This window comes from Acanthochromis polyacanthus, chromosome 13 (assembly GCF_021347895.1).
Source record: "Acanthochromis polyacanthus isolate Apoly-LR-REF ecotype Palm Island chromosome 13, KAUST_Apoly_ChrSc, whole genome shotgun sequence".
In the NCBI taxonomy this organism is placed as follows: Eukaryota; Metazoa; Chordata; class Actinopteri; family Pomacentridae; genus Acanthochromis; species Acanthochromis polyacanthus.
The window spans coordinates 34,088,936-34,106,066 of NC_067125.1; the positions used below are offsets into that span (position 1 = coordinate 34,088,936).

General features: G+C 41.5%; 1 protein-coding gene across 1 annotated transcript; it reads left to right on the forward strand.

Moving 5' to 3' along the window:
* The first annotated feature begins 3,024 nt into the window (after nt 1–3,024).
* On the forward strand, nt 3,025–6,664 carry LOC110955964 (extracellular calcium-sensing receptor-like). Its single transcript, XM_051958057.1, has 10 exons — nt 3,025–3,098; nt 3,215–3,518; nt 3,737–3,823; nt 3,946–4,053; nt 4,180–4,346; nt 4,518–4,995; nt 5,083–5,313; nt 5,418–5,541; nt 5,651–6,123; nt 6,224–6,664. Exons 1-10 carry the CDS (start codon nt 3,040–3,042, stop codon nt 6,662–6,664), a joined length of 2,472 nt encoding a protein of 823 aa, XP_051814017.1. The 5' UTR covers nt 3,025–3,039.
* The last annotated feature ends 10,467 nt before the right edge of the window (nt 6,665–17,131 follow it).

Here is a 17,131-nt window from a genome sequence, read left to right on the forward strand (position 1 = left end):
TTGTTAGTGCACAGCCTTGAGGAACAGGAACTTCGCATTCACTGCACACACTCTTGAATGTTGAAGGTAAAGCTCTGAATACACAGCTTTTACATTACTGCTGACACAACCCCAGTTTGTAGAACTTTTGCTCCATCTCACTGTCACTTGTTAACAAGGCATCAACATACTTAAAGTCCTTCACATTTGGCAGCAACTCATTCCGAAACCCCAAACAGCAATGAACCGTTATCAAGGAGAGCAACACAGCCTCAAACTCAGAGCTACTGACCCTCATCCTAATTTCTTCATAGTCTGCTGCAAGCCATTCCACTGAATGCTGAAAGTCAAGGTCTAATGATTGAATGATTCCAGCCATGAAAATCAGAACTGGTATCAGTGATAAGGAGCAACTCTGTTCAAGTCCAACATCCTCTGAGATTTGTGTGACTTTCTGTCAAGCATGCACACAGAGCTTGTTCCAGTCTCACATTTCCATATACTCCAACACAAGACAAAGTCCTGACCTACAGAACACATGTAAATGCGATAGTCAAGCTCCCATGACTCGTCCAGTATCCCTGCAAGGGTAAACTACTTGTACACTGCCCCACAACCAGAATCGAGTCTCCTTTTCCAGCACCCTGACTGACGTTTTCCTTGGCAGGCTGAACATTGTGATATCGTAATAGCTGCTGCCAATCACCAGTGTGGTCTCTCACTCCACAGGGACAGTCCATAGTCTTTGCTTCTGTAGCCACAGACGCTGCAGTCCCTCTGGCTTCCAGATACCTGTCTACTGTTTCAAAAGTCCCCAGAGTCCACCAACTACTAAAGGACACCTTCTGTTCGATAGCCTCCTCAATAACCACGGAGATGGAATATAGTATTTGCCTTAGGTTTAATTTCTTTTACAATCACAGGTACTGATGGCCTTTTTCTGGCCATGAAGCATCACCTTTGAACTTGGTCACCCATATTCATGCCCTCGGCCTCAGCGTGGAGGTGACTTACCTGCAGATACACCTTTTCTGACTCATCTGCTGATTTATTAAGAACTTGTTGTGAAATTGTGTATACCAATCAAAGCATAGATGTATCGATGAGGGGAGAGAGTTTTGACTCTAGATGCCAGTTGCTAAATATACATATGTTTAAAAGACACTATAACTGAGGGATGTAACTGACTTTACAATATTTTTTTTCAAAAATAATAAGTATTGCAGTGGAATAAACATATCTCTTGCTTCTTTTAAGTCATGCTCTGATTGTCTTAGAGTCTGCACTAGCACATTAACCTATGCTTAACTAACTGTACTACTCTTGTTGGCTGAACCTATTATTTCAATCACCCATCAATGCGACTTTGTACCAACTTTCTATCTTTTAGTGTTTCTTTTCATCTATATATTCTAGGGATTAATAGAATAAAATCCAACACCCAATACTCAGGGGCTTCAATTATCCTGACGCACATATTCCTGCAAGGATAACTGTGATAACAATTGCAGTCTCATTATTCTGAACTTCTAATCAGCTTGTTTTTAGGAACAAGAAAGGTGGCCCTTTCCCTCGAGACCATACGATCCTTTGAGTCTAAGAGCTTGTTAAAGGCTTTACCTACAAGAAAAAGGAAACTATTGTATCCTAATACAGCAGGGTGCTCTAGCTTAGCACACTTCTGTCCTTCCTCCTCTGCATGTCACACAGGGACATATTAACCGAATAAAAGAGCCTATATGGCCTAAGGCAGCACAACATACAGTATAATATTCTCTTTGCTTCACAATCTGTGGTGCTCTATTTTGCTGCCTGCAGGTTTGCCTTGATAATGATACGCACAACACCCTAATGACTCATTAATATCAACATATTAGCCCACGGAATGATACTAGTGAAACTAGTGAGTGCTACAAACAAAGTTACAAAATTCTGGTTAAGCTACAAATGCTGACAACAAATAACTATAAAATAGTTGTTCATACTTTGCATCAGATGATAATGTTATACAATATGCTAATAAATGCTCAAAAAATGCAAAATTCCACAGTATGCATCTCTCATGAAGTTTTGATTTTGCCACAAAGCCTTAATTAAGGGGTTATGGTTGGGCAAGTTCCAGGAAATGTAAATTGATGTAATGTCCTCTGAAGTGATGGAAACGTGTCTGTTTGTCTGTGTTAGTGTTATTGTATGTGTGTCTGTTAGGGAATGTAACTCCATGTAGTGTGATACTGTGTACAGCCCCAGGTGACACCATTCTACTGTCTGCCTCCTCACATCACTGAAGGATGATCTGGGCCTAGTCAGGCGTAACACTGTAAATTGACACAGCTCTTGTCTTTCTCCATTATCTTCAAGTGCCCATTCCAGCTCCCTGTTATTGTTGTTGTTTACTGTGAAACTTGGGGTTGGTTTTCCATTGATCAGAAGCCCAGGGGGAATTTTGTCAATCTGACAGCTGTGATAGCAAGGCTGGTGATATAAATACAGACCACAGGGCAGCAGCTCTTAAGTGATAGTATAGGCTGGAAGGTTCATCTGTGTAGTACTAATGCAAAGAAGATACAGCACTTAAAAACTGAATTCTTAATAACTTTATAGGAGATGGATGAGATATTTTTCAAATAATTGGCTTGATCTTAACAATGATGCAATCTAAATTGACCTTACTTCTGTTACTGCACTTTTAAATTTGTATAGATATTGTGTTTGATTCCTTTTTCCTGATAAGTTCAGTGCTATTTGTCAGCTTAAATGGATTTACTGTTCATATGGGTCATCCACAGATTTCTTGATTAACAATACATGTACATTCAGTGTATATGGTGATTTTTTTTTTTTAAAGAAAGGATGAGCAATTTTTGGGTGAGCCCTCTTGAGCCCAGTGTTTCATGGAGAACAACCAAGCTTATGCTGTTGAGTCTCCTGTGGATTTTTCCTCACTACTCCCACCAAAACCAGAGCCTGCAATGTGAATTCATTCCCGGTACTGTGTCACTACCTGTGCTGGAGCAAAAAGGGGACATCATCTTGGGGGGACTGTTCTCTCTTCATGACATGGTGGTGGAGCCCAGTCTGTCTTTCACCTCGACGCCTCCTCCGACACAATGCACCAGGTGAGCTATTCTTAGCCAGTCCTCATACTGCTGCACCTGCAAAACAAATTGTGATTATTCAACTGCAAACTCTGCTCACTGCTCAAGCTTCACACAAGTATTCTACTTTCATCTAGATTTAATTTCAGAACGTTCCGTTGGATGCAAACTATGATTTTTGCCATCGAGGAGATCAACAGAGATGGCAAACTGCTTCCCAACATCACACTGGGGTATAAGATCTATGATTCATGCAGTACACCCCATCAGGCTCTGAAGGCTGCTGTGGAGTTAATGGGAAGTGAGAAAGGTTCTGGGATTGAGGGGAAGTTGCAGAGCAAAAGCACCTGTAATGAGACTGTACCAGTGGTGATTGGAGACGGAGGCTCTACTCAGTCTCTTGTAGTAGCTCGTTTCCTGGGAGTCTTCCATGTGCCACAGGTACATTCTGCTAAACAACTCTTTATTACTCTCTTACTGTGGCTGCAAAGTGTAGATAGTTTATCTACTTGTTCTGTTACTACCACAGGGGAGAATCAGTGCTTTATGTACTGTGAGTTAAGTCCAGTTGACTCATATAAAAATGTTTTGTTGTGGGACGCTGGACATTGTTTTCTTCCGGTGGTTCATTCTAAGATTAAATTTCCACATTTTTCCAGGTCAGCTATTTCTCCAGCTGTGCCTGTTTCAGTGACAAAAAGGAGTTTCCTGCCTTTTTAAGGACCATGCCCAGTGACTTCTTCCAGGTTTGAGGCAGGAGATAGACAACTCACAATGTGCCATAACCTCTGTACAAAAACAAGTTTGTTATAATTTGTAAATTAGCATAACTTTATCTATGTGTATCTCCTCTCCTTTCAATCTACAGGTAGATGCACTGATACAACTTGTCAAGCATTTTGGCTGGACGTGGGTGGGTGTGATTGCAGGAGATGATGCATATGGTCGTGGTGGGGCGAACATCTTTGCAGATGAGGTGGGCCACACACCCAGAGAGTAGGAATTTAGTCATTAAAAGTTACCAATTTGTAGTTTTTGAGAGTGTAATCTATTGAAATTACCATGAAAATGAAATGAAGTTGTCACGTGCCTCCTCTTGCAGGTTAGAAAATTAGGTGCTTGTGTTGCCCTGCATGAGATCATCCCTAAGAACCGAGCACAAACTGCCATTTCATCTGTCGTCTCTAACATCCGCTCTTCACGGGCTCGAGTGATTCTTGTGTTTGCGGTAGAACAAGATGCAGCAGCGTTGTTTGATGAAGCACTCAGGCATGACACTTTTGTTTGGAATCTGCCAATAACCATTAGTAATAAAAATATGATAAAATATCAGTACAAGTTTGTGATTTCCTATGACCTTACTGATTCAGAGTTACTGAGTTTATATCAGTGATTTGTTTGTTACTACAAATATTCCCTTTATATAATTATTGATTTTAGAGCGGGTCTCACTGGGATACAGTGGCTGGCCAGTGAGGCTTGGAGCACAGCTGCTGTCCTTTCCACCCCCAGAAAATACCACCACATCCTCCAGGGTTCTATGGGATTTGCCATCCGGCGAGCACACATCCCTGGATTGCAAGACTTTCTGCTTCAGTTGAATCCATCAAGCCCAGATGCTCATGAGAATCCCTTCCTGGTGCCCTTTTGGGAAGAGGTGTTTCAGTGCAGCCTGGGTGTGCGGGCTAAAGGTCAGCAAAATAATGCTGAAGATAAACCTCCATGCTCAGGAACAGAGGAGCTGGAGAACATAACAAATATCTATTCAGATGTCTCACAGCTAAGGATTTCCTACAATGTCTACAAAGCCGTGTATGCCATTGCACATGCACTCAAAGCTATGAGAAGCTGTGTAAAAGGAAAAGGACCCCTTTCTCAGCAGGCTTGTCCAGATGTAGACAATATAGAGCCATGGCAGGTACCATTACGTGTCTTCACTATGTCAGTTTGTGTTATCAAAAATTATTACATTACATCATGATCATATGCACTTTCTTCCCTTTAGCTTCTTCATTACATAAAACAGGTGGCACATGTGAACTCATTTGGTGATGAAATCAAGTTTGATGAGAACGGTGACCCTGCAGCCATGTATGACCTGGTTAACTGGCAGCTGAGCCCAAATGGAGAAATGGAGTTTGTCACTATTGGCAAATTTGATGAGACAACCACAACCGAAAGCCAAAAACTTCAGATCCAGGAACATAATATTCTTTGGAACGGCAATCAAACCAAAGTAGGGATCTTAACTGCTCAAACCGGTGTTTTATCAGCAGCAATTTGTGCAGTAATGTTTTTCATTATGTGACTGGTGTAGTTTGTGTTTCCTCCTTTGCTTAGGTTCTCTTGTCAGTATGTAGCAACATTTGTCCCCCAGGTACCCGGAAGGCAATCAGACCTAACTTCCCTGTCTGCTGCCATGATTGTGTGGTTTGTACAGCTGGGGAGATTAGCAATCAGACTGGTGAGGGAAGGCCATTTGGACACTTTGTATTTCAGAATCCTACTACTCTATATAGTTGCAGTAGAAAAGCCACAGTGTTGTGGCTCAAGCCGTCTTGTCTTCCCTTCAGATGCCATAGAGTGTGTGCGCTGCCTGCCAGAGTTCTGGTCCGACCCTGAGAGGACTGTGTGCATCCCCAAACAGCTGGAGTTCCTCTCCTTTAGTGACGCCATTGGCATTACTGTGACGGCTATTTCCCTCATTGGCTCCCTCATCACCTGCGTTGTGGCCTTCATATTCTCCTGTCACAGAACCACCCCCATTGTCAGGGCCAACAACTCAGAGCTGAGCTTCTTGCTGCTCTTCTCCTTGACTCTGTGTTTCCTGTGCTCTCTGACCTTTGTCGGTCTGCCCTCTGAGTGGTCCTGCATGCTGCGACACACAGCATTCGGCATCACCTTTGTCCTCTGCATCTCTTGCATTCTGGGGAAAACAATAGTGGTGCTAATTGCCTTCAAGGCGACACTTCCAGGCAGTAATGTCATGAAATGGTTTGGTCCTGTGCAACAAAAGGCAATAATTTCTTTTTGTACACTTGTGCAGGTAAAAAAAATTCTACTTTTTTTTTTTTTTTTTACATGCTTTGAATAAGTATGGAGCATTTGCTGTAATATTTAAATGAGACGTATTTCTTTTTATGCAGGTCATCATTTGTACAGTGTGGTTGATTGTATCTCCTCCAACTCCGCGCAAACTGATGCCACGTGAGAGCGCTATTGTGATTCTCTTGTGTGACGAAGGTTCACATATAGCATTTGCTCTGGTCCTGGGTTACATTGGCCTGCTGGCCTGCCTCTGTCTTCTCCTGGCCTTCCTGGCGAGAAAACTTCCGGACAACTTCAACGAGGCCAGACTTATCACCTTCAGTATGCTCATTTTTTGTGCTGTGTGGGTTGCATTCATTCCCGCCTACATAAGCTCTCCAGGGAAGTACGCCACAGTTACAGAGGTGTTTGCTATTTTGGCCTCCAGCTATGGACTGCTGGGATGCATTTTTGCTCCAAAGTGCTACATAATCCTACTGAAGCCAGAGAAGAACACTAGGAAATACCTGATGTCCAAAGCTACTACTGACAAATTTTAGGAGAACATGTTCATTTGATGCATGTTTTTTGCAATTACACACTTTTCCAGATGATTAAATTATAACAAAAAATCAAAGTGTGGATGTTTGTGGAGGAAAAAACATGGAAATGGTGTCAGACAAATTTTACCACCAGATGGTAGTAGTGTGCTGTCAATACAATCTTAGGTCATTTATCATATCCCACCAGGAAAAACATAACCTTGCTGTCACATACCTTTATTCTTATAAATAACTTTCCCCACTATCCCCACTCTCTTTGTAAGCAAGCAGCACCAAACCCACTTCTTCACCTGCAAAACTTCAACATCATTCACCATCACACGGTATACAGTATGCAGAGCTATGTGCTTTTTTCTTTTTTAAATCAAATGGATTTTCTTCCCAGCTACGTATACGACACCCCTGTGACGCCCTCTGTGGAAATGTGAAGTACAGTTCAGTGCTGGATTTGGCAGACGTGTTCCTGCTGATTTGACCTGAGATAGAATGATGAGGCCCAGAGTTTCTGAGGTATGCTCTGTAGAAATCCCAGCTGTCATTGGTTAATTAAACCCTCATACTCCAGAGGCCTTTACATATAAACATCACGCCTGGCTGTTCCCTATAATAACAAACTAAAACGCTAGACATTTTCCTGGCTCCCCCAGCTGCTCTCAGACTAACATTGATTATCCAGCACTGATTGATCTGTTGTTCCTCCCTGGGCAGAGGAATACATTGGGAGATGGAGCGATGGCGTGTCTCTGACGTCCATCAGGGACAGGCGGGAGGAACAGGGAGGTGGGAGTGGCAGATGGTCGAAAGTGTTTTATTGACTCTGTATTACTTGATTTACAATTATTTCAACCCTTCGTTCTACTTCCTCTTTGCATTTGTACCCCTTGTCTGGCCTCCTCTGCAGCACCGCAAATTTCAATAAGTGTAAGGCAGCGGATTGATTTCTCCTCATAGCGTGCTGCCTGTCTGATTAATTTCAAACCATAATCTTTAAAATCACAGCACTATTTGCTTGATTTAATTAAGGGAACCAGAATAGATCATCTCCATTTGAGGGTTAAATAATTAATTTGGCCTGAATGAGAAAACACTGTGCTGTAATTTCCTCAATAAAATGAATGGGTCATAAAATTACAGGCGCACGGACTTAAAAAGGGGGTTTTGTCATGGCTGTGAAAATATATTTTTCAAGATGAATTGCCTGTGGAGAATACAGAGCTCAAAACTGTTGGAAATCTATTCCTCAAAATGTTGATTTAAAAAGAATATTGGACGGTACAGGTTTGCTGAGAGTGTGTAATGACAGCATCTTCTTTTTACACACAGTTACTTCAATCAATCTTGTCATTAGTGAGTCTTTTCATGATGCAAATGCAGACCAGATGTTTACCAGATGACTAAGCAGAATTCAAGCTAATTCAAAAAATACTGTGCCATGAATATGAAATGGTGATTATATCTTGAAGGAAAACAAAAGGAATCATCACTAGCGATTGAGCTAAAGATAAAAGTGTAGAGAAAAAAAATCCCACAAACAGCTGACACTAAATCTCAGCAACCCAGTAAATGTGTTGAAGCCTGTAATATTTGGTTTGTTTTGATATAGTCAAGCTAATTGACTGTTTCGAGGAGGCTGTCTGTAGAATTGTGAAACAAACATTCTGCTGGATGTCTTTCAGTTGCCACAGTTGACAATCCGCTTGTGACTTTTGCCTGACAATTATATGCTACTCGAGATGTTTCCTCCCACCTAATTCTGAAGTGTGTGCAACTAACACCAGCAATTCAGGAGGCAAATCACAATTACAAAAGCTGCAATTAGCATTATGTGTCAGTTTTAGTCTGACAAGCACCATTTTTATGACTCTTCAAGGGAACATAACTAGCAGAGGTAAAAAGAGGTCAGATATCTCTTGTATGGTGCCCGTCAAAAACACAGCAAAATTATAAAGTAGGACAATGTGAAAGGTCTCAAAAATGACGATAATGTGTGCAAAATAGAGGAGAGCAAATTGGCAAAAGGGTAAGGTATTCACAATGAAAATTTTAGCATAATTTGGGGATATACAAATAGCTGGATATCCCTGTAAAACCAATACACTTCAACTGCTGCAGTAGGATAGGAAAAGAGTTTAGTGCAGCTGTAGTTCCATTGCATTTTACAGTGAAAGTTTTGTTTTGTACATACACCATTGTTACCAACAGCAGCATTAGAGGATGTGGTGCATGACAAAAACTATTTTAAAGAAGCAAGTGCATATCAGTGACTTTGTATAATCTTTATGTAGAGATCCAGGAACAATTTTCTTTTGATGACAATGGTTTCTTTTACCATAATCCTGACCTTTATTTTTTAAACATTCTTACCTATCTCCTGATGCCAACTTTTTCCAGGTAGTTTTTTCTCTCTCTATTATCTATTATGTAGTGAGAGCAGGAGTCACAGTGGAGATGGGCACCATAGAAACTGCCACAGAAACTAATGGTCTCTGCCATAATAGCACCATTCACAGAAGCACACATGGTTGCCTCCATTATATAGGGCACCAAATGATTAGAGGGTTTCAAAAAATCCTCTGAAATTGAAGGAGCAAGAGCAATGACGTCTTATTTTGGTATGGTGTGAGTCACCAGTGTTATTCTAATTAGGTGCCTGATTCACTTTTTTGGGCGTTCTAAAATGGGAGGACAGACAAGAAATGTGTTGACAGAATGCAATGGAGAGATGGGAATAAGTACAGAGTTTCTCATGCTGAATATTATGTGTGAGGGAAAACAATTCTCTGTCTGATGAGGGAATGTTTATGATGGGCTGTCATCGGGGAAGCACCACTGCAACTCATGAGCTGATTTTATGATGAAATGTTCCATTTGTACATACAGTCATGTAAAAAAAAAATATTAGACCACTCTTGTTTTCTTCAATTTCTTTTTCATTTTAATGTCTGGTACAATTAAAGGTATATTTGTTTAGACAAATATAATAACAAAAAATAGCTCAAAAGAGTTTAATTTAAGCGCTGACATCTAGCCATTTTCCATGGTTTTCTTGATCATAATCAAATCACTTAAGTTCTTACATCAGTAGCTATGGCATTGTACTGCCAAAACCAGTGCTTTAATGCATTCCATGTTTTCTTTTCTGTCCTTTCTAGTCTCTTGATACATACTGGAGATAGTACTTGATTGTAGAACCATTGTTTCTGATGACTGCAGCCATGCGTCTTGGCATGCTCTCCACCAGCTTCTGACATTGTTCTGCTCTCACAGCAGCCCATTCCTGTTTCCCAAATTCAAACAAATTTGCATCGTTTTTGAGCTTGTGGTTCTCCATTTTGCATTTGATGATTTTCCACAGGTTTTCAATTGGATTTAGATGTGGTGATTGAGCAGGCTAAATCGTGGTTCAAATGTTCTGGTTCTCTTTCCAGGCTTTAACTGACCTTGCCATGTGGCAAGACATGTTGTCTTGTTGGAAAATCCAGTTATTAGAGGCAGGAAAGAGTTTTTTTAGCTGATCAGGGCTGTACGCTTAGCTTTTTCACTAGGAGCACAGGTGCTCCTAAATGAAAAAATTAGGAGCACAGAAAAAAATTTAGGAGCGCTATGAATTTTCACTATGAATCGCACAATTTTATTATTAACATTCACACAACAAGCCAAGCAGTAGGCTCAGTTATTTAACACAGAGAACATCCCTGTCCCACATCTTTTTGTATTCAAGTCGCCTGGCACGCTTGGCTGAGTTCATCCAGCGGTCCACAGCAGGACTTGGATCAAAGTCCTCAAGACATGGCCCCTCCAAACTGATCCTCATGAGGTCTTCGGCGGTGGAGACTGCAAAGCTGCTGCTTTTGGAGCCCTTTATGCAGTTCTGCGCAGAGAAGCCCCTCTCGCACTGGGCAGCTGAAATGGGCAGCACCATCATCAGCTGCACCAACTGCAGTATGTTCTAGCGAGAATAAAGATAGGCCTTACTTATCTCATCTATAACCACCAAAATAATAGGAGAGCAGCAGTGGTGTGGTCTGTTTTGTTGCTTTTCAGGTGGGTGAACTGTTCATACTTGTATCACATAGACTATAGCTAGATAGTTTTGTTGTACTGGGTACTGAAATATTTCAGCATTTTCAGTAGGTTTACTGGGTATGCCTGAGTATCACATAGACTACACCACTAGGGGGCAGTCTACAAACCCAGCACTGTTGACTTACCTTGTAATCCACCCTGTATGGCTCCTTGGTCAGCATGGTCTCCCACAGGCCACTGTAGGACTTGTTCTTGAAGTTTTGACTGACCAAGATCTTGTCTGGATGGGATCTGTAGTGACTTTGCACATGCGCGATTCATCGGCGTCTGGCCGCGGAGTGATGTGCGTCTTCATATCTATGTGTGCGTCTCCTCTAATCAGACACTGGGACTGCTGCTGGGTTACTGGACTGACAGCCTGTGCTTTGGGATGGGCAGGAGCTCACAGCAGCACCTGCTGCTTGTTGAGGACAGTAACTGCAGAATGATCCGAGTTTTCCTGTCAGTCTCCAAAACGGCAGAAAAAGTCGCTAGATTTGTCGCTAGTCGCTTTTGACAAAAAAAGTCACTAGGACGCTTTGAAAAGTCGCTAGATTTAGCAAGAAAGTCGCTAAGTTGGCAACACTGATCCAATCGACAGAAATGGCGTAGTTGACGTTACCGAGGTGACTGTCGTGAGGGGACCTTGTGTGGCTCAGACGTTAGCGCATAATTACGTTTTGTAGCGTGCCGATATGGAAAAAAAGTTGTTGAAGAAGAAGGTGTAGGCTATGACTTTTAGTTTGATCCAATTTGTGTGGATTTATTTTAGGAGCAAAATGCGTACTCGCACGCGTGCTCCCTTTTTATTTTTTCTACTCGTACCGATCTACTTTTAGGCGCATATGTGAGTGAAGCGCTCGCATTGTACAGCCCTGCTGATGGAAGAAGGGTGTTTTCAAGAGTAGCCCTGCACATGACCTGAGTCATTCACCCTTCACACACTTGCATTTGCCCTGTTCCACCCATAATGAAACAACCCCAGATTGTGACAGATCCATCCCCATGTTTTTGCTGTAGAGGCAAGACAGTCTGGTTTGTTGGCATCTCCAGGCTTCCTCCTAACCGATAAGTTGGCTGGAGAAGGCATCAACTAAAAATTGGATTCATCACTGAAGAGAACCGTAGTCCAATCATCAACAATCCAATCCTTGTGATCCCCAGCAAAGAGTTACCAGGTTTTCCTTTCATTGATGAAGGGCTTTATCCGTGCCGTGTGACTGCAGACCAGCTTTAAGAAGTCTGTTTCGATATTTCTCCACAGTGCCCACTCATTTTTAAGGTCCTTGGAGGTCTGATGATGGTTCCTGACACAGGAACAGATGAATACACGGTCACCTGGCGGGGTAGAAAGATGATTCCTACCTCAACCAGCTAGCAATTTGGTACTACCATGTTTGGCTTGGGCTGCACAGTGGAGTAGTGGTTAGCACTTTCGCCTTGCAGCAAGAAGATCCCTGGTTCGAGTCCCGACCTGAGCCTGGGATCTTTCTGCATGGAGTTTGCATGTTCTCCCTGTGCATGCGTGGGTTTTCTCCGGGTACTCCGGCTTCCTCCCACAGTCCAAAAATATTCTGAGGTCAGTGACGTGCAGTCAGGGGAGGCAGATGGGGCACGGCCTCACCTGCCTCTAGGTAATTACCGTGGGATTATGGTAATGCCGTATACTGCCGGTGTTTAAAAATAGCAGCGGTATCAGTACCAATACCCTCATGAAAAAAATGCAATGCTCTAAATGCCTAAAATTGATTCTGTGTCCAGTAGCACTTATGTGTGGTGAACAGTCACAGTTTAAACAGTTTTCAATTTTTTTTGGTGGAGCCTTTAGTTGGTGCGCAAATAAAAACAAACGCTCCTTCGATCCATTAATATGAGAGAAAGAATAAGTAAGAGAAAAAGGTTCCTCTTACTCACGAATCCAAGATGCAAAGCAGGTCTAAAGAGTTGACGGTGAAGCAGCAGCAGCAGCAAGCGAGATGCAACAGCGTCGCCCCTGTGTCCGCAAGTTCAGCGGCGGGGTCCCTCATGGCAGCAGTAGCAACAGGCTAATTAGCATGCATGGTTCTCCAGCGAAGTCCTCAGCTCTTCCAATCCTCCTCAGTGAAAGTGTCAGCTGGTGTTGATAACTGATTGTCTCTGATAGCAATAACTGCTTAAATGTCCACGTTTGAGTCCACTTCTACACTTTTTTAAGCTAGTAAAAAAATAATAAAAAAATAACTGCGGCTAGCCTACCTGCACTTCACTTTGAACTTCAGTAGAGTGAGATGCTAAACTACAGGTTTCATCAGACAGAAATCTGCTAAATAATAGTTGTGCCAATACTTCAAAAGTATGCAGGTCTACAACTTTTAATCACCTCGACATTAAACTTGATTTTCTCTGCCAGTCTTCTGCTGTACTCTTCTGCCAACGTAGCTCGTAAGTAGTCGCGGCGTTTTTCTCTTCTTCCTGTTTTTCCCACTCACGAACAAAATGAGCCCTGATTGGCTAAGAGCGCAGCTTTACCGAAAACCTTATTGGCTTACAATACATCACTCAAACACCTTGAAAATACATGGCTGAGTAAACAAAATATTATACAATAAAAGAATCATGAGCAACGTAGTTCTCACCAATTATACTCATTCATATTGTAAAACGCATTTCTTTTAACTATATGCATTTTGCAGGTCATTACACAAGGATTAAAGAAAAATGACAATGTTTAAATTTAAGGAACAATGAATGTAAATGTAATATATTTTTTTATCCAATCTTTTTTATTATAGAGGAATAAACAGTTGTTGTTATGACACACAACATCTCTACAAAATGGACATCATGAAGCAACCAAATATGCACTATGTTAATAATAATGATAATGGGCAGGTTCAGAGTGGGGTCATAGACCAGAAAGCACGAGTCAGGAATGAATCGCTCATCTGTGGAGTTACTGAGGTCTTTGATGCTGGCTGGTAGAATGTTGTTCCACTCTTTCTGAAGGACTTGGCAAAGTTGGTGGACATGTTGTTGGACATGTCCATCCAAAGCATCATGTGGCACATTGTCTGTCATAACATGCTGTCTGAAACTATTTCTTGGACGACAGATGGTGGAGTTAAGGACATCAAAGTGCCTGGCTCTGGCCCTGACTGACATGCCAGCATCCAACAAGCCAACAGCCCGTCCTCATCTTTCTCTTGTCATCTGTGGCATTGTGTCATTTGAATGAAGCTTCATTTTAAGGGGGTCTTTTATAGCCACTGCTCAAAGAGGTGTTTGTGTGCTAGTTACACTATTTGTGTGAATTCATTCTGAGAGTATTTGTTTGGTTTTATTAGTTTTGACTGTTTTATTGTTGCATTTGTCATGGTAGACATCATGCAGCTCTCAAAAGTGGGTACTTCCCTATTGATCACGTTTCCTGCTATCTGGCTATCAGGTGTTTTTTAAGTGTTTTATGCAGAATAATAACAACACTTCACTGTGAGGAAACAGAACAAAAAGCCATGATTTCAAGGCAGGATGGCAAAGGTCTGTTTACTTCCCAGGAGAGCAAATGCAGGCTGGAACAAAGGCCACCCAAACTGTGCAGCAGATCAGCATACTGAAGTGAATGTGGCATCATTAAAGTTATCAGAAAGTTTCCTTGCTACAAAGGCCAGGAAGAAGCAGACACAGGCCAGCAGGACCAGGAATCATCTTCGTTTCCCAGTTGTCCATGAAGTCTTTTTCTGCAGGCTGAGGAGGAGCCAGGGTCAGTAATAGCACACAGATCAGCACCTTGGAAAAGGGGGAAGTGTTTAAAATACCAAGGAAATGACTGAAGCAGACAGTAACAGAAAGCAGTTTGCAGTCTTCAAGGCCTTCACAACAAGACTGCATCTAAATGAACCTTGTGGTATAAAAAGTAGAATTTAACACATGGATCCTTACAAAAGTAAAACAGTGTATACCTGCTGTGTTAAACACAGAATCACCTTCTCCAAGGTGCAAATGAAGACGTCCGACTTTTGCTGAGCAGAACCAACACAATATATGAAGTTCTCCCGTGACAGTGTAGAATGAAAAACCACCAGGACCACCACAGTGCAGCTCAGCAGGTAGGAGACACATGACACACAGCTGATTCCAGACATCGTATGCCTCAGCACAGGACCAGACCACATGCTGACCAATGAAAGCCAGTGCAAAAAAGAAGCACAAACCTGAGTGACAGCAAAAGCATGGACCTCACCTCTGAGTTGGCTGACACCTCAAAGCAGAGGAAGGATTTTGAGGAAAGGAGATGTGAGAAGTTAATGGATGAGGGAGCTGCAATAACATTCTGCAATTACTCCCTTAGCATGATGAAACTACAACGTAACTCCATCCAAAATTTGATTTAGCAACATCTGGGGTGATGCTACATAAGGTGTGCATCATTAGTACAGGAACATGGTGAATGTGGCAGATGCCAGGGCTGCTCCAACAGCTGCGCCAATGGAGAGGATGAATCCTGTGGTGTCACTGTAAGAAAGGAAATCCACCTGCAGCAGAATGCAAATTGTGTGGATTAGGTTGGATGAGGACGTGCACAGGACACCAAATACACTCCCGTAAAACCTATGAAAAGACAAAGACAATGCTAGAGTGTGCACAAGAGGAAGACAACAAATGTATTTACACTTTTGCTAATTAATAACACACTATGACTTGGAAAATGTAGAAAAAAGAGGCAAAACCTGCCAGGATTGGAGATTTTGACGATCTAAATTTAATTTATTCATTTCCACCAAATTATTCTTATTCTTGCAAAGAAACTACAAATACAGTCACTGTGCAGACTAATACTCCCTTCCTAATACCTGCCTACCTAATTTGCAAGATTAGAGGTTGAAAGTCTTTTTATATTAACTTTTTTAAAGCCCTTAATATTTAATATTTATAATGATCACTGTGGAGCATTAAGAGTTTGAAGTGGTTTAAATTTGGTCTAAGTTTTACTTCTGGTTTTAGAAGCATGTGCACATTCCACTTTAATCTTAATTTCATTACTTGAAGGAATGAAATTAGAATAGAATTGAAATTTAATTCATCAAATGGACAGGATGTCCAGAAAAATTTAAACACATTACTTACCATCACATTTACATGCAGGCGAATAAGAGGTATTGTTCAGTTATAAATATGGTTTTGTCAAACAAAAAAATCAATATAATGAACCTTTTGTTTGTAATTTTTATTGGTATTAGCATATTTGTCTCCAATTCTGCACAACTGTCCTTGTAGGACAAGAGTCTCAGGATACAAATATAGTATATCATATACAGCACTGATAACTCAGAAGCAGGCACATTTGCACTTCATAGATAGACATAAGATGAAAAAAATCTGCAAATATACTCACTTTATTAGTGCTGCTACATCATGTCAATGTGAAACGGACTCTCTGACCCTTAAGAGGGCATGAAATGTCAAATATCAACAAATCTCTATTGTTTCTTGAGCTGTCTTAAGCCAGTTGAGAACATGTGGGGTATGTGGATCACCTTTCTCAACAAAAATCATCCATTGCTTCAAAATTGTTGTAAAGTTCACTTCTTGCAGGCCTTGGGCTAGCTAAGAGAGAAAATATAGTTGCAAATCACTTCTGAAACTGATAACATCTGGAGCTTCTAAAGATTATAGTGCTTCGCTCACTTGTTCAGGCTCCAGCCTCTGGACCTCAAGACACTGACCTCGCATGAATGAATGTTTTCCAGGTTCACGGGTCAGCATATCTTTTATTACATGAGCATAAACAAATGGTATATATTCAAAGTGATTATTACTTGACTCTGTACAAACTCTTTCTCCAGTCTTTTGAGGCAACTCAATGCAGAGAATATCAAAGCAAGAAAAAAACGTTAATTTATAATAAATACACAGATACTGCAAATTAAATCGTTTTTTAAAACTGTGAGCTATCATTCAAATTAGTTTTTTTTCCCATTAATTTTGTTCTCCTATGACTTCTGAGCTTGAACAAAATATCAGAAACAGTGTTTCCCAGACTTCCGTCATGAAAGGATCAGAGTTGCATGAACTCAGTCAGAGATGAATGCAAACTAGAAAGGCTTCCCAGTTTTGGGATATCAGCTGTCCGCAGAGCAAATCCTACAGTCCCAGCCAAGGAGGGAATATGACCTGAAACAGTTCCACACTCAGCCAAGTCTCATGAGAAATTCAGAAACTCACTGCTTATCTCTTACATTCTGCTTCCTCATACAAAGCCTGACTAAGAGACAAGAAGCAGAGGTATATTCTGTACCTGAGTGGGTGCATCTAATCTTCATAATATTTGTGTATCTGAATGGAGGGCTGCACAGTTGCGTAGTGGTTCGCAATTTCGCCTTGCAGCAAGAAGATCCCCGGTTCAAATCCCGGCCTGGGCCT

Excerpts from the sequence above, each read along its gene's own strand:
- LOC110955964 (XM_051958057.1), top strand. The coding sequence starts at position 3,040 with ATGGTGGTGGAGCCCAGTCTGTCTTTCACCTCGACGCCTCCTCCGACA. Across the intron at positions 4,347-4,517 it reads TTGTTTGATGAAGCACTCAG|AGCGGGTCTCACTGGGATAC; the intron begins GCATGACACTTT and ends TATTGATTTTAG. Across the intron at positions 6,124-6,223 it reads CTTTTTGTACACTTGTGCAG|GTCATCATTTGTACAGTGTG; the intron begins GTAAAAAAAATT and ends CTTTTTATGCAG.